Raw genomic sequence first — 24,779 nt, 5'->3', positions numbered from 1 at the left:
TCTATCTGTTTTACAAATATTTATTGATCACATGGTTCTCTCCTCCTTCCCATACAATCTGGGCTTCTGAACTGTGACTCTAATGGCAGGGGATTTTCATTATGCCTCAAGAATCACACGGCATAGGATTGGAGCAGTACATACAGAAGCCCGGGTCACCGTAACTAGCTTGCAAATGGAAGAAGAGAAAGAGAAGCAACTTCTGGAAACAAGCCAAGTTTTTTTGTTTGTTTGTTTTTTAAGTAGTCTACACACCCAGCATGGAGCCCAATGCAGGGCTTGAACTCATGACCCTGAGATCAAGACCTGAGCTGAGATCAAGAGTCTGATGCTTAACCAACTGAGCCACCCAGGCACCCCTAGAAAGAGTATTTTATATAGCATCAGAAGCTTAATACCAAAATTAATAGTTCTATACAGAACTGTAGTCCAGATTTTTTTAAGACTTTTTTTAAAAAAAAGATTTTATTTATTTATTTGACACAGAGAGAAACACAGCGAGAGAGGGAACACAAGCAGAGAGAGAGAGAAAGAAGCAGGCTTCCTGCCAAGCAGACACCCCGATGCGGGGCTCTATCCCAGGACCCTGAGTTCAGGACCCGAGCCGAAGGCAGATGCTTAACGATTGAACCACCCAGGCGCCCCTTAAGACTTGATTTTTTAAAAAAATTTATTTAATTCAGATGGGGTGGGGAGGGACAGAGGGAGAAGGCAAGAGAAAATCTCAAGCACATCAAGGCTCTTAGCATAGAGCCTGACTTGGGGCTTGATCCCAGGATCCTGAGGTCATGACCTGAATTGAAATCAAGAGTCAGACACTGAACTGACAGCCTCAGGCACCCCTTAAGAGTTTATTTTTAAGTTATCTCTACACCCAACGTGGGGCTCGAACCTCTGACCCTGAGATCATGCTTGACTGAGCCAGCCAGTCACCCCCTGTAGTCCAAATTGAAGGATGTTTTCTATTTTGCCAAACAACTAACTAAAGAGATTGGACAATGGTAGATAACTTTTACTGTAATTTCACATTTCACTGGCTGTTGAAATGGGGTTGTTGATATTGTGAAGCTAGGAGGCTTGTATAAAAAAAATTATCTAGTTCAACTTGGGAGGAAGTATTTCTCGAGGTTCAATGAGAGCTATCAGCAACAACAGACACCCCCTTGTTCTGCCAACTGGCAGTGCTGTTTCATAGTCTAGGACTACTGAAGCGGGGGAGTGCAGTTCTAATTGTTAAGTTTTGTAAGGGCTGAAGCAGTATAGTGGGATAATTCTTCTAGGATATTTGTTAGATTACACAGGGTAGTTTCATGATAAGCAAATTCTTCCCAGGGGGCCAACATGCCTATGGCCAGACCAATTCTAGCAATCATCACACCTAAAGCCCTTTTGGTTCTATGAGGGACTGTGGGGTGTGTGGGCAAGCAGATAGACAGATGGGTTTTTACGAATCCTAGCATGCATTGTCTAGTGACCCAGGCATTGTTAATGCATTTGAAGGGTAGGGTTTGGCTAGTTGTTTTTCCATAGGGGTTTGCCAATATGGGAAGATAATTAAGGGGGCTGCCGTGGGAGCACAGCAAGATTGATTTGCTCCTGTTTTATCGTCCAGAGTGGTGCTACTGATGATTGGGAAGAAGAGTTGGCACAGAAGGAAGATAGGGGTCTTGCAATGTAAGGTTTATCGAGGTCACAGGAAGGCTAAAACCTAGCATTGGTTTGATTAGAGCCAAAGCTCTTCCAAGAATTCCAATGACAGGGCTTTTGATGAATCATTCCCCTGGAGATTAGTGAACCCAAGCATTGATAATAAGTTTCATGGTTCATCTTCGGCTCTGGGATGTCGGGGCAGAGGGCAGTAGCAGCATTAGGAGAGGTGGATGAGATACAGCTGCAGCTTGATGGATGATAGCAAAAGGTTGAGACTTACATCTGTAGAGACCACACTAGGTCCCAGGTGGACATATCTTACACAAGAAATCAAATTATGTGCATGAAGAATGTCAAAACAGGGAAAGGAGGTTAAAGAAAATGGGGTTAGGGTACTTCAGGGGTGGAGGGCAAGGGTATTGGATGAGAGTCATCGCACGTGATCTTTTTTTTTTTTAAAGATTTTATTTATTTATTTGTCAGAGAGAGAGGGGGGGGGAGAGAGAGGGAGCACAGGCAGACAGAATGGCAGCAGAGGCAGAGGGAGAAGCAGGCTCCCTGCCAAGCAAGGGGCCCGATGTGGGACTCGATCCCAGGACTCTGGGACCATGACTTGAGCCGAAGGCAGCTGCTTAACCAACTGAGCCACCCAGGCCTTCCCATCGCACATGATCTTAATCTGCGGGACAATGTTATTGTGCAGAGAGGAGTGAAGAGGGAGCATTTTGTATTTGGTTGGAGTGTCTGTTGTGACTCACCCAGCAGTTCTTAGGGGGGGGTCTCCTGGGCTATGGCTTGGGACAGCTTAACAACAGAGCTGGTATTCCATTCAATCCTCTTTGATGGAACATAGTAGTAGAATATTCTTAACTGGTTTTTCATCTTGAATGTGCATAGGAATTGAGAACAAAGGGTAGAGACTCAGGGAACCTAGGTGGCTCAGTCCGTTAAGTGTCTGCTTTTGGCTCAGGTCATGATCTCAGGGTCCTGGGATCAAGCCCAGTGTCAGGCTCCCTGCTCAGCAGGAGCCTGCTTCTCCCTCTCCCTCTACTGTTCCCCCTGCTTGTGCGCTCTCTCTCTCTCAAGTAAAATGGAAATAAAAATAAAATTTAAAAACTTTTTAAAAAAGTGTAGAGACTATAGGGTGTTAGGTCTTATTATTTTTTAAAGTATATTATTTTTTAAAATAATCTCTATACCCAACATGGGGCTCGAATTCATGACCCCAAGATCGAGTGCACATCTACTGATTGAGCCAGTCAGGTGCCATGGTGTCAAGTCTTATTAAAGCTTAAAGGTCAGGGTGCCTGGGTGGCTCAGTGGGTTAAGCCTCTGCCTTTGGCTCAGGTCGTGATCTCAGGATCCTGGGATTCAGACCCGTGTCGGGCTCTCAGCTGGGCAGGGAGCTTGCTTCTCTCTCTCTGCCTGCCTCTCTGCCTACTTGTGATCTCTTTCTCTGACAAACAGATGAATGAAATCTTAAAAAAAAAAAGCCTACAAGAAAATAAAGGAAGTCTTCGGTTAAGAAGTCATACGGAGGGAGTACGCAGAGGTCATGAATGACTTCAGGACAATACTGGGTGGTGGAAGAGACAAAAGGAACAAAAATGAGAATTCAAGTAAAAGGAAGGTTCTGAGTCTGGTCTGGAATCTTGAGTATCAACTGCTGGCTTTGGACCTTGTCTGCTTCAGTCCCCCTCTAAAAGGGGAGTGACTCTCCTGTCATTTTCAGGATGTGGAGCCTTTTTAAATGAGAAACATGAATCCATGCATGAACCAGCCCCTTGTAGCTTTGCTGCACACAAGGGGGTTAACAATACCGAAGTCCTTTCCTTTACGTCTGTAATGAACATTTAAGTTTATATGTCTTCCAGTATATCATATATATATATATATATATATATATATTTATATTTATATTTATACACACACACACACACATATATATATATATATAGAGAGAGAGAGAGAGAGGTCACTTGCCCTCTACTTTGTTACAAGGAGACATTCTCCTGTACAGAATATATATGAAAGGCCAAACTTATTAAAGATTCATTCTACATTGTGTACCCCAGGAGAAGAAGAAAATACAACCTCAAGAAGATATATATCCGCTTGATATACATATATAGGGTCAAGGTACTCTAATTGGGAATGTTTTTTTTTTCTAATAGGTTTTGGCTACTGCTTTTGCTGTTGCTTGCCTGCAAAGAAAACGCCTCCATTTTGTGAGAAAACATACAAATCGTTACCACAGGGGAAGTTGGATGAAATCAGTTTGCCAGATGTTAAAAGACCTGTGGGGAAGAGGAACTTGATGTAACGCAGCGTGATATGGTTTCCCAGGATTGTGCAAGGAGCAAATTGTACATTTTGAAATATTAGTTGGGCAACAGTTGGAGACGGCTTCCAATAGCATTGTTGTGCCCATAGGGCCATTTAATTGTGCCCCAATGTGTCACACAGATGAACATTTGTAAATCAGAAGTTTGAAGCGTCACATCTTTGGTGGCTTGGGTACCATAATGATTGCTCTTGGCTTTAGGGGTATCAAGTTTGAAATGGACTTTGAACTTTTATAAGAGCTAAGCTGGAGGGAAGGAGAATGGCGTCAAGCAGTTTTAATAAGTTTTGGAGGATTTTTTTAAAAAAGATTTTATTTTCAAGTAATCTCTACACCCAACATGGGGCTCAAACCTATTACCCCAAAATCAAAAGTCCCATGCTCTACTGACTGAGCCAGCCTGGTGCCCCTAAGTCCAGAGGATGTCAGGAACCCTGCTTCTAGAGCTTACCAAAACCAGGGATGACCCCAAAAGCATATCTGCTATCTGTATAGACAATGAGAGTTTTTATTATCGATTGGCTCTTTTTAGAGCATGTAATCCAGCTTGTTGGGCCACGTGAAACTTGGATAAAGATTCTGCTTCCATAATTTTTTCAGTGGATACTAGACTATACTGCATTGTATTTTTCTTGATCATTTTTTAAGATTTTATTTATTTGAGAGAGAAAGAGAGTGCATGAGGCAGGAGGAAGGGCAGAGAGAGAGGGAGGAAGCAGGCTCCCTGCTCAGCAGGGAGCCTGATATGGGGCTAGATCCCAGGACCCTGGATCATAACCTGAGCCAAAGGCAGACGCTTAACTGACTGAGTCATCCAGGCGGCACCTGATCATCTTTTATATAAGATCAGGGGGATCTGGGCACCTGGGTGGCTCAGTTGGTTGAGCGACTGCCTTCGGCTCAGGTCATGATCCTGGACTTCTAGGATCGAGTCCCGCATGGGGCTCCCAGTTCCTTGGGGAGTCTGCTTCTCCCTCCGACCTTCTCTCTCATGCTCTCTCTCACTCATTCTCTCTCGAATAAATAAATAAAATCTTAAAAAAAAAAAAAAAAAGATCAGGGGCACCTGAGTGGCTCAGTGGTTAAGCCTTTGCCTTCGGCTCAGGTCGTGATCCCAGGGTCCTGGAATTGAGCCCCACATCAGGCTCTCTGCTCAGCGGGGAGCCTGCTTCCTCCTCTCTCTCTGCCTGTCTCTCTGTCTACTTGTGATCTCTGTCTGTCAAATAAATAAATAAAATCTTAAAAAAAAATAAAAATACTATAAGATCGATCAGTCAGTAAATCAAATAAAATCTGTATTTGAGAAGGGAATTTCACAAAAGTCTAACTGAGGGGTAAGGAATGAGTCAGTTACAAGGATGAAATTGTAAAACTCAGTTGAGTTTTGAGGGGTAAGGGAAATAACGTAGCAGGATTGACAGGACAGAGAGAGACTGAAATGTTTGGAGAGGAAGGAAACTGTGGTTCAAATTTTGTAAGTCAGCTGGCAGATAGGTGCTGGGTGTGGTGGGAGTCTAAGTGTTTTAACTGGATGTGGAACTACTATCTGTAGGAGAGAAACCAGTATTAGTTTTTGGTGGCAGTAATGAGTATAGAGGCAGGTTGCTAGGACATGGCGTATGGGAGATGAATGTTTGGCCACGGTCTCTAACTGAAGACTGTAATATCCTATGTGGTGTTGCAGGCCTCCAAGCCTTTGGGGGAAGGATTCCCAGATGAACAAGAAGGAAGGGCAGTTGGCAGTTAGGATGTCCTAGCATTGTGGAAAAAACAAGCTGTTTTTTAATTTTTAAAGATACAAAGGTCGGTTGCCTGCCTGGCTCAGTCGGTGAATGTGTGATCTCAAATGGTGAGTTTGAGCCCTTTCCTGGGTGTAGAGATTGTTTAAATAAATACCTACACTTAAAAAAAAAAAAAAAGATACAAAGTCATCTTGGGCCTCTTGAGGGCATGGGATCGATCAGGCTTGCAGTGGAAGGCGATGTAAGGGTTGAGCTGTGATGAATAATTGGGAATCCAAAGGCAACAACTGCAAGACCCAGAAACCCTGTAATTGTCTTTTAGTCTGGGGCTGAGGGACCTGGGTGAAGGTAGTAATTTGTCTGGTTCTATTTTTAGCCCATCCAGCAAAAGGTGGCCTAGGAATTTGACTGAAGCAGAGCAGAGTTGTAATTTATGTTTAGAGCGTTGTGTCCTTTGTTGGCTAATTGTTTGAGAAGACATTTAGTTAGCATCAGTGGGACCAGCCTTTAGGGTGGGAGAACATAGTAATAAATTATCGAATAAATTATCTCTATATTGTAAAGCATAGATAAGCCAGGGAAATCAAGATCTTTTCAGTCAGCAAATAGGAAGGACTTTCAGCATATTCCTCGGGTAGGACTATCCAAGTGTATTATTGTTGATTACACCATGCAAAAGTAAAAAGATACTGAGCTTGGGGGCTGATAGGGATGCTGAAGAAGGCACTGCACAAGGCAATGACAGAAAAAGTGGTAGTTTCAGCTGGTATGTTAGAGGAGGGTGCGGGAGTCAGGAACAATAGGAGTACAGGGTGTGACTGTATTGGTAATTGCCCTAAGGTCTTGAACAAAATGCTTTCCTCTATTTGGGGGCTTTTTAACTGGAAAAATGGGGTTAATACAAGGATTAGTAGTGGGGATGATCAATCCTTTGTTGATAAAGTCTTATATAATAGGAGTTATTCTTTTAATGGCCATAGGGCTTAAAGGGTATTACTTAATACCTTACGGCCTTTAATGGATCAATTTGAATAGTTACTGGGGGAGTCAAGATTATGTGTCCTATACTGGTAGAAGAGGTTGCCCACAATTGGTCGGGGAGCACATTTAGGAACGGGGTTGGTGGGGGGAGAGGGGCAGGAGGGAGTCGGGGAGAGGTGAGGGTCGGGGCAGTGGACTGACTAGGGGGAAGTACTGGACAGATCAGTTAGGAATTCTGAAGAGCGAGAAGGCAAATGTAGCAGTACTTCATTTTTATTTAGTCATAGGAAATATAGGCCTGGTAAGCCTGCAAAAAATTTCTTCCTAACAAAAGTGCTGGAAGTTGATGTGCCCAGTTGGCTCAGTTGGTAGAGTAGTGACTTAGGGTCCTGAGTTTGAACGCCACGTTGGGTATGGAGACTACTTAAAAAAATAAAAAAAAGTGCTGGTGATGAGGGTACCATTTTGTTTTGCCTTGTTGAGTGCCAAGAATGAACTCTAGGGGTTGAGATAATGGGACAGTTGGTGGCTGATTAGTGACCCTGATCATGATTAAGTGCTTTTGTATTCTTGAGGCAGGGGACTAGAAAATAGATCCAGGAGTTGAGGATTGAAGGAGTTGCTCTAGTGTCTATAAGAATGTCTTGGAGGTGCCTGGGTGGGTCAGCATCCAACTCATGATTTTCATTCGGGTTGCGATCTTGGGGTGGTAGGACTGGGCCCAGTCTGTCTGTCCTTCCCCCACTGCTCCTCCTCCGGCTCACACTCTCTCTCTGAAATAAATTAATTAATCAAATTATATCGTAAAAAGAAGAATAAAACCATCTTCATTCTGAATTGTCATGGGAGTTTCTCCATTGGGGTTTGCTAGGGAGAAAGGGGAAAAAAATCCCCATTTTGTCCTTGGAACATCTCTAATCTGATAGAGGAATTGGTTTTGAGATTTGTGGGTTTTTTTTTTTTTTTTTTGAGAGAGAGAGAGTGCACACATGTATGCACGTGTGAATGGGGTTGTGGGGCGGGGGGCATGTGCAGAGGAAGAGGGAGAAAAGAATCCTAAGCTGGCTCCATGTCCAGCATGGAGCCAGACTTAGGTCTTGATCTCAGGACCCTGAGATCATAACCTGTGCCAAATTCAAGAGTCAGATGCTTAACTGACTGCAGCACCCAGGAGCCCCATGATTTTTTTTTTATCTTTTGGAGCCATCTTTTGTATTTCAAGCATTCCTTTTTGAAAGTTCCAGGTTTTTTTGTTTTTGTTTGCTTTGTTTACGATTCTTTTAAGTAGGCTCCATGCCCAATGTGGGGCTTGAACTCATGACCCTGAGATCAAGAGTGGCTCATCCTACTGAATAAGCCAGCCAGGTATCCCTGAAATGTCCAGGTTTTTGCAAAAGAAACAGGTTTTATCGTTTTAACATGGATTTGGAGTTTGCCATTTGTAGAGCCATAAGGTTAGCCATTAATTCTTTTGAAAAAAATTTTTTTAAGTTGGGGTGCCTGGGTGGCTCAGTGGGTGGAGCCGCTGCCTTCGGCTCAGGTCGTGGTTTCGGGGTCCTGGGTTTGAGCCCCGCATCTGCTGAGCAGAGAGCCTGCTTCCCCCTCTCTCTCTGCCTGCCTCTCTGCCTACCTGTGATCTCTCTCTCTCTGTCAAATAAATAAAATCTAAAAAAAAATTTTTTTTAAGTTAAAAAAATGTTTTAATTTTTTAAAATTTATTTTGTTATTAGCTGATCATCTTTGCCAATCATGCTAGACCATGAGGAGTTTGGTCTGCTGGTCAGGGTCATGTTGTCTGACCCGAGTTGAGACAGAGTAAAGAAGTCCTCTAGAAACTCGGATTAAAACAACTTGATCTTTTATCCAATCTAAGGGTTCCAGAATTTTGGACAAACACTTTTTCGAATCTATCAAAAAATTGTAAAGCAAGTTCTTCCTTTTATTGTTTCGTTTTGTACTGCCTTCTAATTTATTTGAGGTGCCCACATATGGGACATCATTTTGACTTAATTTGCAGCTGTATTAGAAGTTTTTTTCTAGGGCCTCATTATGGGGAAGTTCAAAGTCTTGTGAGGAGTTTTCCTACCCAGCTTTATTCATCCATTCTTGGTCCTGTATAGGTCCAACAAGCATGCATACTCGTTGGTAGAGGTCAGAAGGGTCTGGATTAAGGGCCCTGATAGTCCAAATTAGTTGTCAAGTGAACTCTTTCGAATTTTCTTTTGGGTTAGGAAAGTCTTTTGCAAGATTAAGTTCTGTTTAGGACCAGCATATAACAGAAAAAGTAGAAAGCATGCCGTGGGGGACGGAGAACTGGAAATGGAAGATGTGGAATAATTTCTGATTCAGTGTTGCGTTGTTCTAATTGCTTTCATCTTTGACTTTTGAGTTTTTTTTCTTTTACAGCTGCTATCCCTGAGTCGTTTCTTTTGAGGGCTTATAACCACCAACTGAAACAGGCTTCCACTGATTTTGTGAAGTATGATAGCTTCCCCTTTCCAACTGTGTTCTTAAATATACCAGTTTAGGGACGTCAAAGGTGCCCCAACAAGGCCAGTGACATTTTAAATAATATTTAGTGATCTGAACCCAGCTTGAGGAAGCTCCCCGGGCCATGGGTTTTTGTTTGTTTTAAGATTTTATTTATCTGTTTAGAGAGCCAGTGAGCTCCAGCGGTGGTGAGCAGAGGGAGCGGGAGAGTAGCAGACTCCACACTGAACTCCCCACTGAACAAGGAGCCTGGGGCAGGGTTCCAGCTCACAACCCTGAGATCATGACCTGAGCAGAAACCAGATCATTAGCCACCCGGGTGCCCAGGGGCCATAGTTTTTATCTGTACAATCAGCAGGCTGATCATCAAAAGCTGTTTCTGAGAGACTGGTACCCATTCTGTATCGGAGGAACCCTCCCCTGAAGGGCTAACAGTTCTGAAACGAGGAACTCTCCCCCCAGAAAGTCTCAAGGTGCCCGACTGGCTCAGTCCCTGGAGCATGAGACGCTTGATCTCAGGGTCCCGAGTTCGAGCCCCACCTTGGGTATATAGAGTATTTAAAAATAAAATCTTGGGGCACCTGGGTGGCTCAGTGGATTAATCCTCTGCCTTCGGCTCAGGTCATGATCCCCGGGTCCTGGGTTCGAGCCCCACATCAGGCTCTCTGCTCAGCAGGGAGCCTGCTTCCTCCTCTCTCTGCCTACTTGTGACCTCTGTCAAATAAATAAAATCTAAATAAAATAAAATAAAATCTTAAAGCGGGAGGAGGGGGGAAGGAAAGAAAGAAAAGTCTCCTGAGCACTACCGAGGTGGGGAACCCCCCCCCCAGGCCCCCATTATAGGAGCTGCCCTAAGAGAGGCGACACGGGGCTGCGGTGCTCACTGCGGCAGGTCCAGACCTCCGCGGGAGGTAATTAGGCTGTTGCACACTTTTGCCGCCGCTGCTCCACACTGTTAAGGGAAAAACCTCTGGAGCGAGCCTATGAGCGAGGAAAAAGACGACCACTCTTTAATGCGGTTTGCAAAGGGCGAAGCACCATCCCACTCCGTTGGTGTGCCCGAGCCTGGTTTACCCCCGCGAGGGAAAAATTTCAGCGGGTAGGGGTTTGCCCACCTATCAGCTGCCCTCTTTTGCTCAAGGCTGCGAGACGGAGGCAACCTTCCAGGGGTTCAAACCTCGGCATGTTTATCAGGATTCCGAGAGGGGCTGCTCTTCGGAGAACCCCACAAAATGGAGGCTGGTGCAAGATGGAGTCAGGGTGGTCAGCCCTTCCCTGACCCTTTTTCTTCTTCAGTGGGAACCAGCACACGCATTCTCTGAAGACACCAGGATATAATCCCATTCCCAAAGTGAGTGTGGAGGGATGACAGTCGCGCCGAGGGGACAGACCCCTTCGCTACGGAGGGCGAGTCCGCTCCTCCCAGACGACTAACCGCACATTCGATAGTCTTTCAACTCAATCGTCCAATTAAGCAATTTCGGTCGTCGTGCAAAAAATTAGAAAAACGGAAAGCTTCTTCTCTTCGGGGATGATATACCCTCGGGGCTCAATACACGTGGATTAAGTTTCTTAAAAGTCAAAACAAAACAAAACACTGCTCGTGGCGAATCTGCTTCTTCCAATATAAAGGTCCGTTCGGGCAAGCGCCAGGAATCTCCCGGCGCTTGGAGTCCGTGGAGTCCGCTGGCTTCAGTGCGAAGGGAAGCCGGAGCCTTGCTGAGGTAAGTGGGAGCGGCCTGGCGGCAGGAGGGCCCACTCCGACGGGAAGGACGAGGGAATTCGAGCCGGACCTTGCGTCCACTCGTGGAGGGGCCGCCATGTTGAAGCCTGGCAAAGTCGGGGGAAGCCCTTCTGGGGTTGTGTTGCGGAAAGCGGGGGCGGTAGCTGGGGTGGAAGAAGAGCCCCTTCTCCCACTCAGAGGGTGAGAGACTGGGGGTTTTGGCGGGGAGGGGGGGCAGCCTCGAGGGCCAGCGGTCCGGACCGAGGTGCGGCGGGGCTGCTAGGAGCACAGGCTTTCCCACCCAGACTTCCGCCTTCGCGGCCGCGGCGCCACTGCGCATGCGCGGGAGGGCTCCGTGGGTTTCGCGCTTGGATGCAAAGCGCGGGAATATTCTAAACTCGGGGGCTTTAGAAAGGGGAAGCACACTTTTCCACGCTTTGTTGGACGGTGTCGTAATAACGGATCTGCATCATGCGTTCTAACTATAAAGCACATCCACAGACACTGTCCTACCTAAGCTTCACCATAACCTAGTGAAGGGGCACGTAGCTACGTTTTTCAGAGGATTTAAGCTTTGGACGGACTAGGTCTTAACCCTGGTGTTCTCAGGATCTCGTGTTCTTGTTCCCTTTCCGCTCTTTTGTCTGTAATGATTAATTTCCCCGTCTACCTTCATCCCCCACCATTCATCGCTCGCATCTCATTTGAGATTTATTTATTTACTTTTAAAGATTTTTATTTATTTATTTGACAGAGAGAGATCACAAGCAGGCAGAGAGTCAGGCAGAGAGAAAGGGGGAAGCAGGCTCCCCGCCGAGCAGAGAGCCCGATGCGGGGCTCGATCGGAGACCCTGAGATCATGACCTGAGCTGAAGGCAGCGGCTTAATCCACTGAGCCACCCAGGCGCTCCTCATTTAAGATTTATGAATGTTTATGAAATGGTAACATTGACCGAAGAAACTGGAAATCTCAACCTAAGGCAGCAGAGGAGGGGATACTCCCAGGAAGATGGATGAGAAACCGTGAAGCTTGCTGCTCTCCTGGCGCTTGGTTTTAGTTTTCTTCCTTTCCTCTTCTCCCCTCCTCTCCCTTCCTTTCTTTTTCATGCCACTTAGGTTTTTTGTTTTTGTTTTTTAAGATTTTATTTATTTGAGACAGACAGAGAAAACTAGCAGGGGGCTAAGGGGCAGACGGAGCGGGAGAAGCAGATGCAGACTCCTCACTGAGCAGGGACCCCCGTGTGGGGCTCCTTCCCTGGTCCCTGAGAGGTGACCTAAGCCGAAGGCAGACACTTAATGAATGGGCTTAGCTACCCGGGCGCCCTGGCATTTAATAATGATAGAAGTATACCCACGAAGGAGAAAGAAAATTCAGACTCTCCCTTGTAATGCTCTTCAGATTTTAATTTGAAGAACGATGTGGGATACAAAGGCAGCAGAAAAATGATTAAATTTCCTTCCTACCTACAACCCTCTGACAAGTCCTGGAAACGGGCAGAGTGACATTCCTCTAGGGACCCAGCTGCCTTGATGCTGATACTTTGCTAAGGGCAAAAGGCAGTCTTAGCCCAAACCCCAGGATCCTGTGAGTCTACTTGAACATACAAAAATTCCTTTGGAAACTCCCTTTATCTCCGTCCCCTCAAGATCGTGTTGGCAATCATTCCCCAAGCATATGACCCACCGATATACATCAGGGGTCTCATGACTAAGGTTTTATTGGAAAATAGCCAGCCCCCTGAAAGTCCTGGAAACCTTGTTTCCAAAATTCCTAGAGATTGCCACGATCCGTAACCCCCTCCCAACTTGAAAGTTGGGAGGGTGCAGCTCTTTCTGCCCTCAGGTCCTGTCCCCATGCTTTAATGAAACCACGTTTTTGCACTGAAATGTCTCAAGAATTCTTTCTTGACTGTAGGCTTTGAACCCTAATGTCTTTCATACATTAAAGAATTCTTAAGGCTTTGAACAGGAGTTCAGTGGAGAATAATATCAGTTTTATTTGATGGATCTTTTATGACCTTTCTTCTTGGAAGGGATTCTTCCTCAGCCTCAAAAACACAGAATCCTCTTGGTTTTCGTAGTTGTTTTTGCTCTCCCCACCTTCACAGTTTTCTACTTTATGACAGCCATCTAAGGAAATACTAAGAGCTCAAGTCCAGCTCTGGAGTGGTCAAAGCCCTTGAATGTAACTCCCTGGCAAAGCTACTTCTTGGCCTTGTGATTTGGGGCAAAAGAAAGCTTTTTGTGTGTCTGTCTCACCTGAAATGGCACTAATAGTAGAACCTGTGTCCTGACAGTGTTGCAAGGGGAGGGGAATTAAGTGCTTAGCAAGGTGCCCGGCACCTCCTAAGTCTTCGATACAAGTTAACTCTAATAAGTATGGTCCTTGCGTGTGTGTCTGCAACCCTGTGATGGAGGATAGGGAGTGTGGTCTAGAATGGTAGGGCCAGTAGAATGGAATTGTTTAGAGACTAGAGCAGGGAGAGAGTCAAACAACATAGCGCTCCCTCTTACTTTCTTCTTTTTTTCATATGGAGAAGTTCCAGCCACAAGAGAGGAGACAGTGAGTTAGAGGCAGCCCCCAGAGGGACTGAAACCCTCTCATCTCGCCACTCGAGCTGTTTTTTTATCCTTTTACGGATAAGGATACCAGAGCTGCCTTCTCTAAAGTTGCTGGTTAACGATGACGGGCATATATACCCTCCTTTTATACTGTGGTGGCGGACGGTATAAGGTGGTTTTGCCTCTCAGTTCGTAGTCTTCATCAGGAAGTGTCCTAGAAGGGAGATAAAGCAAAGCATACACTAGACTAAAGAATATTTGCTGTGTGTTCAGGGAAAATGTGCTTGGTATTACAGAAGAGGTGCCCTGAGCTATGGGACAGATGAATTTGCTTCCTGCCGAAGCAGCTTGGAAGGATCAATAGAGTTTCTGTAAGTGGAGATGTGGAAAGGAAGACACACTGTTCCCAGGAGAGGAAATTGCACAGAGGAGGACCCGGAGCTGGGGGATAGAGCGCATTTAAGGATGAGGAGCAATCCTGGGTAAAGAAGATCTTGCAGTGGCTGTGGTGAAATGATAAGTGACAGTCAGAGGTCTTGAGTGCAGTGCCATTGATTTTGGATTTTATTCTGTGTTTGGTCTTTTTACTGGGAAAATAATCCCATAGTGCACCCTCCCTCCATGACCCATCAGATGAAGAAAAAGAAAAGTAAAAAGATCCTTGAGGAAAATACAAGTAAGAGGGGAAAAATTATAGATATTTTAATAAATATCATGGAAAGATATTATGAATGAGATTACTCATAAATTTGATAGAGCCCTCATTTGTTTGTTTATAAAAGCCAGCTCTGCAGCCAACGTGGGGCTGGAATTCATGACCCCTAGATCAGGGGTCACATGCTCTGCTCATTGAGCTGGCTAAGCACCTGGAGTCCTGGTTTTAAGGTAACGAATCTCAGTTATGGCTCTAAAGTTTTATAGAGGCGGTCACGTGAGCAGTAGCGGTGTCTGAAATGTTGGCAAACTGTATTATTCCAGCCAATTCCCCAGAATGTTTATCAGTTACCGTATCAGCAGCCTCTCCTCTCAACTTCAACTTTCCCATCCTCTTAAAAAAAAAAATTCTGGGGCACCTGGGTGGCTCAGTGGGTTAAAGCCTCTGCCTTCGGCTCAGGTCACAATCCCAGAGTCCTGGGATCGAGCCCCGCATCGGGCTCCCTGCTCAGTGGGGAGCCTGGTTTCCCCCCTCCCCACCCCGTCTACCTCTCTGCCTACTTGTGATCTGTCAAATAAATAAATAAAATCTTAAAAAAAAATTCCTGTATCAGAATGAATCACAGTTGCAGTATCTTTGCAGGGCTAAAGTTACCTTTGCAGTCAGTTCCCAGGCCTTCAGGCATGAACAGATTATCAGCCAGGGGATTGGGAAGAAAGCCCATGTTGCTTTTGAACCGGAGTCGGTTGCTGCCGGGTTGCTGTAATTTCAGCTATGCTACCTGTTGCAAAATACCACATCCAAAGCACCATTTTCATTTGTAGTTTTGTGTTTTACCAACAGTCCTTCCCTTTCTTATCTTTTAAGGACGCATACCAGAACATTCATAGAAGAGCATGTAGGATCTAGAATTTCTTTCAGAGTCATCTAGGAGTGGGAATGCAAGTGAGGCACAAATGAAGTAAGACTGGCCACGTGTTGGTCAGAGTCAGGTGACGAGTTTGTGGAGGGCTATGCCATTCTCTATGTGGGTACATGTTTGAAATACTTGACAGTAAAGAGCTTTTAAAAACACCATTTTGGGGGGCACCTGGGTGGCTCAGTGGGTTAAGCCTCTGCCTTCGGCTCAGGTCATGATCTCAGGGTCCTGGGATTAAGCCCCCCATGGGGCTCTCTGGTCAGTGGGGAGCCTGCTTCCTCCTCTCTCTCTGCCTATTTCTCTGCCTACTTGTGATCCCTTTCTCTGTGTCAAATAAAACCTTTAAAAAAATAAAAAATAAAAACACCATTTTTCATAGCCGTTCCCAGGCTGGTTTTCCTATGACCATTTTAGCCTGAAAGGTGAGCCTGGATTTTGATCTGCGTTGCCACGTTGTCATGTAGTTGGTGAGTGTCCTGTTGTGACTAAATTGGATGGTGCACGGATGGTCCAAATTCAAGCACGTTGCCCCTTGCTTCTTCCCGGGATGGAGTGTAGAGCAGCGGGTGACCACGTCACATAGTGGAGCCCCACTGTCTGGCTTTGATACTGTTCCATCCGCTCTGTGACTGGGAGGCCTCTGGCTCTGGGTCCTGCTTCCTTCCCTACTGAAGGAGGGAGTAACAGTATCTACTTCATGGGGTTGTTTGTTATAAGGATGAAATGAGTAGGTCATAGTAGGTGCTCCATAAAGGCTTGCTGTGATCCCTCCTAGAACATGAACGATTGGATGCCCATTGCCAAGGAGTATGACCCGCTTAAAGCAGGCAGCATCGACGGCACCGATGAAGACCCACACGATCGCGCCGTCTGGAGGGCAATGTTGGCTCGATACACCCCCAACAAAGGCGTCACAGGAGACCCCCTCCTCACCCTGTTTGTGGCAAGACTAAACTTGCAGACCAAGGAGGAGAAGTTGAAGGAAGTATTTTCCCGCTATGGGGACATCCGGCGGCTTAGGCTGGTGAGGGACTTGGTCACGGGCTTTTCCAAGGGCTATGCCTTCATCGAATACAAGGAGGAGCGTTCTCTGATCAAAGCCTACCGGGATGCGGACGGCCTGGTTATTGACCAGCATGAGATATTTGTCGACTACGAGCTGGAAAGGACCCTCAAAGGCTGGATCCCTCGGCGACTTGGAGGGGGTCTCGGGGGGAAGAAGGAATCCGGGCAGCTAAGGTTTGGGGGGCGCGATCGGCCTTTCCGAAAACCCATTAATTTGCCGATTGTTAAAAATGACCAATACAGAGAGGGGAAAAGGGAAAAGCGGGAGCGATCTCGGTCTCGAGAAAGACACTGGGACTCCCGGACAAGGGACCGAGACCACGACCGTGGCCGGGAGAGGAGATGGCAGGACAGAGAGCCAGCCAGGGTGTGGCCAGAAAGTGACTGGGACAGAGAGAGGGACTTCAGAGATGACAGAGCCAAGGGGAGGGACAAGAGGGACCGAAGTAAATAGAGGCCCAGCGCCCCCACCAGCACCCAGACGACGACGACGACACAGTCTAGACAGAAGCCCAGAGAGATCTGTGTTGCTGTTATACAGTGTGTATGTCCGGGGCTTGAATAAAACTTGCTGATGGTGATGGGAGTCTGGAGTAAGTTTTCTTTCCAGCCTGGAGCTGCGGTTTAAGCTGGACGTGCTGATACGATGAAATTTCATCTTGTTGTTCCAGGGACCCATTATTCAATAAACCTGAGAAACAGTTTTGTCCTCACCAGCACTATACAGAAGGGCATGTGGCAGTGGAGAATTCTCTCTTAATTTGGCAGTAGAGGATTTGTTTTTGTGACTTTTTCTCCTTTCTGTTGAAATTGACCGTTTTGGGGGCTTGGCAAAAAGATGACCAAAAATCATTTGCATTGCTTTCAGACTCCTGGGAGCCAAATCTGGTCAGAATACGTTGTATCTTTTCTATCCTTATGTCCATAGTGTAAAGGCTTGCCGAGCTGAAGTAAAGAAGGGATAGAAAAGTGAATTCAGGGAGAATGTCCAGAACTGCGTAGCAAAGCCAGTGTGTGAGCAGTGGCCTAGGTCAGCAGTCAGCTACTCTTCAACAAATGTAATTCCATTCTGGAGGTAAATGCTGACTGCCTTTTTCTCTTCCCTGTTTCGGGCAGGGAGGCTAGCATTTAAAATGAAAAACCCGGGGCGCCTGGGTGGCTCAGTGGGTTAAGCCTCTGCCTTCAGCTCAGGTCATGATCTCAGGGTCCTGGGATCAAGCCCCACATCGGGCTCTCTGCTCAGCGGGGAGCCTGCTTCCCTTCCCCTCTCTCTGTCTGCCTCTCTGCCTACTCGTGATCTCTCTCCTTCTGTCAAATAAATGGATAAAATCTTTTAAAAAAATAAAATAAAATAAAATAAAATGAAAAACCCAAGTTGCAAGCCTCTGGGGTTCTGGTTTGTGAAGCTCCAAAGAGATGGTGATGGTTAAGCATCTGCCTTTGGCTCGGGTCAGGATCCCAGGGTCTTGGGATCGAGCTGGCATAGGGCTCCTGGCTCAGCAGGGAGCCTGCTTCTGCCTCTCCCCCTGCTCATGCTCTCTCTCTCTGTATCTCTCTGTCTCAAATGGATAGATAGAATCTTTAAAAAAAAAAAGAAAAGTGAGCATGAAACAAGTGAAGAGAAATCAATGAAAGGCTGCTATCCGGTTCTGATTGCTTTGTCTTCTCCCTTTTGGACATCCAACCTCCCGTTTGTTTGGGGGCTGGATATATTGGCCTCAGTTTCTGAGGGCTTTGAAAACTACCTTGCTCTTCACAGGACTTTCACAAAAGTGACACTTAGCATTTTTGTTTTACCAACGGCTGTATCTTTGAAAGCTCAGGTTCTTAAAAATTCAAGATGCTTCATGCAAAATAAAGGACTTTGTATCAAGACAACACATTCATGACTAGGTTTTTGCATTCCGAGTATGAATCTCGTTGTTACGAAGGGAACCTGCTCTATCTTAAAAGTGTTGTTGGGGGGCACCTGGGTGGCTCAGTGGGTCGAGCCTCTGCCTTCGGCTCAGGTCATGCTCTTAGGGTCCTGGGATTGAGCCCCGCATCGGGCTCTCTGCTCAGCAGGGAGCCTGCTTCCCTCTCTCTCTGCCTACTTGTGATCTCTCTCTCTGTGTCAGATAAATAAAGCAAAAAAACAAACAAACAAACAAAAAAAACTGTTGACGTTTGAACGGTTTTCAAAAAATAGACTCTTTCCTTTGTAAATTTCCAGTGCAGAATTTTACCATCTCCCACATCTCAAAAAACAGCTGTGCAGGAACACCCCTCTGATTTCACTCAGGTTTCACAAAGCGCTCCCTATTACGGCACCTGAAGTATTTTATGGGCTAGTGTTGGCAGGTCCTTCAGCTAAAAGAGCAGTCCACATCAAGAAAGCACGTGTGGTGAGACAGCATCAGAAGAAAGAAATCCATTCACGGAGTTTATGCCGTCCGAGCCACAGTTATCAACCCTGGGTACCAGAACATGGATGGACTAAACAAATACGCACACTCAGACCCCATCCTTGACATGCAGGCTCCATCTTGTATGGGTCCTGATAACTAAACAAAACAAAAAAATTGGTAGAGGCCCCACAGCAAGGACCTTAGCAGTAGCCCTGTGACAAAGGCATACACCCTATCACCTGGCAAGTAATTCTTCTAGTTTATTCTGCAGACTGACGTACATGTACGAAAGTGTGCGGTGCTGTTTTAGGCAGTAAAAGATCGGAAGGAAGCTCCCTGTCCATCGCTGGGGGCCTGGGCAAACGTGAACAAATCGCGCATCCACATGGTAGTTCTTCCATCTTGCACGATTACATCTGATGCTAGAAGATTCTCTGTTGTGGGATGCTGTCCTGAGCATTGTAGGGCGTTGAGCAGAATCCCTGGAGCCTACACCCTGAATGACAGTAGCAGTCGTGACAACCAAAACACCAAAATCAACTCCAGACATTGTCAAATGTCCCTGGGGGACACTGAGACCCACGTCTTAGTACCGACGTGGAGTCATCTCCAGGGTATTCTAAGAAAAGAAAGGTACGGAATAGCACATATATATAGTTTGCTGCCATTTATGTTTAAAAAAAAAAAAGAAAAAATATATTTTGTTACATAACCGCATGTATATTTATAAGCTCTTTCAAGAAAGACACTCAAGAAACTGGCAACACTGGCTACTCCTGGGGAAAGGGCAACTAAAGGTGGCCGGGGGGAGGGGGTTCTTCATCGTCTGCTTTTATCCTCAGAATCAACTGATAAATCTCATGGCCAATCTGGTTTGAGAACCACCGTGCAAAAGCCACATTATCCTGTCTGATCGTTATTTTCAGCAGTCTGGAAAGTTCCCATCGACTCTGTAAACCACCCTAATGGTTTCTTAGCAATGTGTAGATTGCGGACCCGTCCGATGTACTTGTGTTCTGTTAGCAAATGTTACCTCTCTCAGTCTGTCAGCACCCAGCCTGTGCCCTGGGTCCTCTGTGAGTAGGAGAAAGACCGTACTATTTGGGCAGAACCCCAGCTCACCAGCTGCAGGCTTCTAGCTCTCTGTCTGCCACCCCAGCCCCATGAGTCAGCCCGACATGTGGTCCCCAAGCAATCACTTCACCCACCGCCCTCGCACTGGCGAGCCTCCCCGCTTCCCCCCAAGTCCTGTATCCCCTAGGCTCCTCCACCCCATTCCAAATCCGCTCCGGCACACTTGTCTTCTTTATAGGAGACCAAGTGTTTGATACACGGGAGGCTAAAAGGAACAAAGAAGCCAAGGGGAAAAAAAATACAAATGAGAAAGGTTGCAATGTCTCATCCTTAGCAACTTTGGTTAGTACTGCATAACTCAAGCTGATTCCAAGGCACTTGCTCCATGCTCTAGGCTGTGTCAGTAACAAGGTGAGAAAAGAGAACCCCTGGCTCTCTCTTGCAAGTCATCTCCAGCTTCTGGGTGGGGCTGTCATCTCTATTTTCTGTTGCTTCCCATCTAAGTGGGGCCAGCTCGCCTGGTGACTTCAGAGGCCCCGCTTATCTGATGGACGCATCCTACTTATTATGCTACCACCATGACAACTTCCTGAATGATCTAATGAGAATCTACCACTTCCCTGCCTCCCACTCGATCGAGCACGACAGATGTGTTAATAAAACCTCTACACACAGAATTTCATACAAAGCAAGTCAAACAGCAGTTACAGTGCATGTGATGTATTTGGCTTAAAGAAGCTTGTGTTACTGAAGTTAATGCAAAAGTCTGGCCTCTGCTCATGGTATTATTAAATATATATCCTAAGGGATCAGTCATCTATTATAAACGGTGAGAGCCCTGGGTATAAATAAACATGTCTTTCGAGTTTGGCGTCAGTTTTTCAGTGTGCTTCCTCAAAGCAGACAGTCTGTTTGAGGGATCAGTTCTGAGGGTGCTTCTGAACCCAGAAGTGTGCAAGGTCGAGACACCCGGGGGTTGTCGGGTTCCGCTGCGGGCGCTGGCGGGGGACAGTTCCGGTCCGAGGGCGTGGGGGCAGGGGAGGTGGGCGCTGCGGTCACAGGTGCTGCAGGGCTTCCTGTCCTTGCTCCGTGTAACCGTCATCGCGGTGGGAGTTGGCCCACTGGCCAAAGGACTCCTGGATGTGCACGTTCCTCTGCGCGTTGGCCAGACGCTTCTTGTCGCGGGAGAAGAAGCTAAACCTTTTCGGAAGAGAAAGAAAAATGAGAGCCGGGCCTGGGCTGTGCCCTGTAGAGAGTTTTTTGCCATGCCAAGACACAGAGCAGCAAATGTGGAAGGAACAAATCAACTCAAGGTGGGAAAGAGAAAGTGGGGAGCGCAGGTCAAAGTTACTCGAGAAAGCAGCAGGGTGATTCTGCCTGTCACTGTCCCCGAACCTGGGAGGTGACACAGTGTGAATGCGGCATGCACCTAGGTGACGTGTGATGTGGCTCCTCTCTTACTTAAACACTGCTGACGGTCTCTTCCCATTACCGGTGGAAATAAACAACGACCAGAAACAGACATCTGGGGTTTCTTTACCCTAATGATGCGGAGAAGGTAGTAACTGAAAGCCACAGAGTTTAGGAGGATCCTGACATAAAGAGACGAATGTTTTTAAGTTGTTACGTAACATGACTCAGGAAAGTACATATGCAGCACACCGAAGCCCAGCTTTCGTGGATGTTACTGCTAGAGAGGAGTCGGAAGTAGGTATTTTAGAAAAATGAGACAATTGAGAAGTAATTGGATCTGTCATTGGATCAACACTGTGGTTCTGTCATTGGATCAACACTGTGACTATTGTATGTGAATGAAACCGGGGAAAACACCAATTGACAGTGTCAAAAACTGACTTAAGGGCGAAAGCCTTTAGAAGTTAGCACCATAACTTGCTACATGGCGGCAGCTGATGTAGACAACAGCTCTGATTCCTGGGGCACCCGAGTGGCTCAGGTCATGATCTCAGAATCACGAGATCAAGCCCTGTGTCGGGCTCTGCTGGGCATAGAGCCTGCTTGTAAGATTCTGTCTCTCCCTCTCCTTCTGCCCGCCCACCCCCACGCTCTCTAAAAAAACCAAAAACAAAAAAAAAAACTGAAACAAAACCAGCTATGACAACTGATCGTTGATCAAAGTGAACCATCTGATGCCTCAAAGATGAAGGAAGAAATCGCAGGCATAAAGCTTATACAATGGCCCATTAAAAACCTTTTTTTTTTTTCTTTCTAAATTTTACTTTAGGCTCCACACCCAATGTGAGGCTTGAACTCACAACCCTGAGATTCAGAGTCACATGCTCAGGGCACTTGTGGGGCTCAGTCAGTTACTTGTCTGATTCCTGATTCGGTTTAGGTCACGATCTCACGATCTGAGATTCTCTCTCCCTCTGCCCGCCCCCTCCCCACCGCCTTGCTCGCACTCCCTCTTAAAAAAAAAGGTCACACACTGTATGGACTGAGCCAGGCAGGATCCCTAAAATGGCCCGCTTATTTTTTGAGAGAGAGAGAGAGAGTCTTAAGCAGACCCCATGCCCAGCTTGGAACCCAATGTGGGGGCGCTCAGTCCATAACCCTGAGATCACGACCTGAGCTGAGATCCAGAGTCAGGACATTCAGCCGACAGAGCCACAGGCGCCCCAGCACTGGCCCATTTCAAACAAGGCCGGCTTTGGCTCCACCTCCACGAAGACCATCCGGACCAAACCTGAGGCAGCCCCGTCTTGAATTTGGGCTACTTCTGAATTTTGGTGTCTGACCTTGGTAGGAGAGAGAACAGCTATGTTGTGTTTCCCGGGGGCAGGAATGAACAGGGATGCAGGGCTGAGAAACTAAAGCCTCCCATCAACTCTTTTTAGTTCTCTCTGCTCACCTAGTAGCCTTTTTTTTTCTTTTAAGTGTTGTGGCCCATCCAGTTCAGTTTTGGGTGAAAATTTTACTCTTCTACGGTTACTGGACCCTACGATCACCTCCTACCAGGATTAAAGTGGTCTTTCTTCGAAAGCTGGGGCCAGCCGAGGATATCTGGAGAAATCCCCCCTCCCGGCTCAAGTGTCTTTTCTCTATAGCAGACATGTACACTGACGAGCCAAGGCGCAATGGTCCTCTCCTGGGTTACTTGCGAGCTCTTCCCATGGTGTCACTGGGGCAGTCAGCGAGCCCAGAACACAGCGGCAGCACATCACTGTTACTTTTCTCCTCCACCTGAGTCAAGCGAGAAAGCCACATGCCACTCCCTGTCCAAGGGGGACACAGAGAGAAACAAAGCATGGGTCCCCTCCTCTGCCCTTCCTCTTGTAAGGACGGCCACATGGCTTTCTGACGGTGGCTTGGCAAACAAAAGCGGTTTAGAAAGCTAGGGCGTGAAGGTCGGAAACAGCGTTAGTGTCACTCCGGGGGGGGGGGGGGGGGGGTCACAGTGGGTGTTGACTACTGACCCGTCACTTAAAGGACCTTCTTTACTGCATCATGGACAAGGTGGTTTTTAGAATGGAAACAGAAAGAAAGAAAAAAAAAAGACAGAAAGAATTATCGGTGACAGGGCCGAGAACGCCACGGCTTTGCTCGTGCAGGTCAAGAGCCTCATGAGGGCACGTCTGAAATCACACTCGACACCCACTTCAGATGGGAACACGCAGGTGACGGCCATGCAGCTAAAGTGGCCAAGGAAGGCGGGCCAGCCTCAGCAGAGCCGCAGCACACATTGCAAAGGCACAGCTCCAAACCAACCTACAAAAACCCAGTGCCTACAAGGGAAACAAGTCTTCGGATGGGCTGCAGGGTGGGGTCGTCTAAGATCAGTCCAGCTGCTACCATGGGCATTACGGCTGTAAAGATCCTGGTTAGAAGTACAGATAGACACAGAGAAGATAAAAACAGGGAGGCATGAAAAGTAAACACACTGCACACGCAGACCGGCCAAAGGGTTTGCTTATGGGAGATGTCATCGGTGGAACTGTGTCCCCCTCCCCAAAACTCACGGTGCAGGTCCTAACCCCCAGTAGCTCAGAAAGCGACTCTTTGGAGACAGGATCCTTGTAGAGGTGGCCCGTTAAGACAGTTACACTGGAGAAGAGTGGAGCTTTTTAAAAGGGGGAAATCTGGACAGAGATGCGCCCCCAGGAGGACCACAAGGTGAAGGTGAAAGCTGGGGCCCCGGCGATGCTTCTGCGCGCCGGCAAAGGCCGAAGAGGGCCAGCAAGGCCCCGAAGCTGGGAGAGGCATGAGCCCTTCTCCCTCACGGGCCTCACAAGGAACTGTCGCTGGCGACACCTGCATCTGGGGCTCCTCACCTCCCGAGGCACGAGACAAAAGTGTTTTGGCTTGAAGCCCTGACTGCAGTGGCCCCAAAGGAAGACACGGTGGCCCTTGGGGCTGAGAGGCAGGCCTGGGGTCTGGAAGAAGGGGTCAAACCCACTGTGGGTTAGCGGCGACACCCGCGGGTATCTTCCATTCCAGCATGTCTCCCCCGACAGCCACGCGCTGCAGGCTGTGGGTCCCCGAAGAAGGCAGCCAGGGGGTGTGCAGGAGAGAAGATGAGGTGGCCCGGTTGGGCTGGGCAGGGGAACGGAGGCAGAGAGCCTGCAGAAGCCACGCCCCTGCGGAATTCAGAGCTGATGGTGACTATGAAGATGCTCCAGTCAAGCCACCAGAGCTGATTTTGAACAACTTTGATTTTTTTTTTTTTTTTTTTTTTTAGATGCTGGCTGGGAAGAGAGAGGCATGACTGTCTCAGATGAGGCTGGGGATTTCTGTGTTTGGATTTACTGCTGACACACTTCACAGAGTAGCTGGGAGTTGGCATCTTGGCAGAACCCACACGGGTATCTTCTCATGGTGACGGAAGAGGGGATACCTTTTGTCGAACAAGTGGGCCCAATCCCCCAAGGCCAGGCTGTCAGGGGCTCCAAGCCACCCGGTTCTGCACCGACCTCTGCCAGGACCCCTTTTAGCCTAGCAGCAGCCCTGGAAGACACAGTCATCGTGCAGGATGGCCCCAGACCCAGGGTGACAGGTTTGTCTGCCTTCATCTGGGGTCTCATCAGGGCTCAGGCCGGTGCCCAGGGCCTTGGGACACCTGGAGGGTTCTGGCCGAGTGACTGTATGTGTTGCTGGACGCACGGCCGCTTCCTTCTCTATGCGAGGTGCCTCCCCGCAGCTACCCCGTCCTCTAGAGGGGCAGCCCCTTCC

At 47.3% G+C, this 24,779-nt stretch overlaps 2 protein-coding genes and 1 long non-coding RNA gene across 6 annotated transcripts in view; 1 reads left to right on the top strand and 2 right to left on the bottom strand.

The window, feature by feature from the left end:
- Positions 1–5,495: 5,495 nt before the first annotated feature.
- On the top strand, positions 5,496–16,712 carry SNRNP35 (small nuclear ribonucleoprotein U11/U12 subunit 35). Its single transcript, XM_013056440.2, has 3 exons — positions 5,496–5,843; positions 10,504–10,931; positions 15,842–16,712. The coding sequence occupies exon 3, from the start codon at positions 15,845–15,847 to the stop codon at positions 16,583–16,585; it is 741 nt and encodes a 246-aa protein (XP_012911894.1). The 5' UTR covers positions 5,496–5,843; positions 10,504–10,931; positions 15,842–15,844; the 3' UTR covers positions 16,586–16,712.
- LOC123390156 lies at positions 6,975–10,188 on the bottom strand. Its single transcript, XR_006604792.1, has 2 exons — positions 10,092–10,188; positions 6,975–7,490 (listed from the first exon to the last, which is right to left on the bottom strand). It is a non-coding gene; the product is annotated as an uncharacterized LOC123390156 (long non-coding RNA).
- Positions 16,713–20,296: 3,584 nt separating the features above from the next.
- RILPL1 (Rab interacting lysosomal protein like 1) overlaps positions 20,297–24,779 on the bottom strand; it is a 40,979-nt gene continuing 36,496 nt past the window's right edge. Inside the window, exons 7-8 of one of the 4 annotated variants that reach the window (XM_004753108.3) lie at positions 23,027–23,050; positions 20,297–20,792 (exon numbers count right to left, since the gene is read on the bottom strand). In XM_004753108.3, the coding sequence (XP_004753165.1) occupies positions 20,648–20,792; positions 23,027–23,050 (169 nt within the window). In that variant the 3' untranslated portion in view covers positions 20,297–20,647. Of the gene's footprint in view, positions 20,793–23,026; positions 23,051–23,318; positions 23,428–24,779 lie in introns of all 4 variants that reach the window. The other 3 variants (XM_004753112.3, XM_045073720.1, XM_004753109.3) reach the window with 3 other exon arrangements.

Source organism: Mustela putorius, unplaced genomic scaffold, assembly GCF_011764305.1.
Source record: "Mustela putorius furo isolate JIRA1106 unplaced genomic scaffold, ASM1176430v1.1 tig00537248_pilon_pilon_pilon, whole genome shotgun sequence".
NCBI classification, from domain to species: Eukaryota; Metazoa; Chordata; class Mammalia; order Carnivora; family Mustelidae; genus Mustela; species Mustela putorius.
Note: the sequence above shows the minus strand (reverse complement) of the source record. Positions and strands in the feature narration are given on the sequence as shown.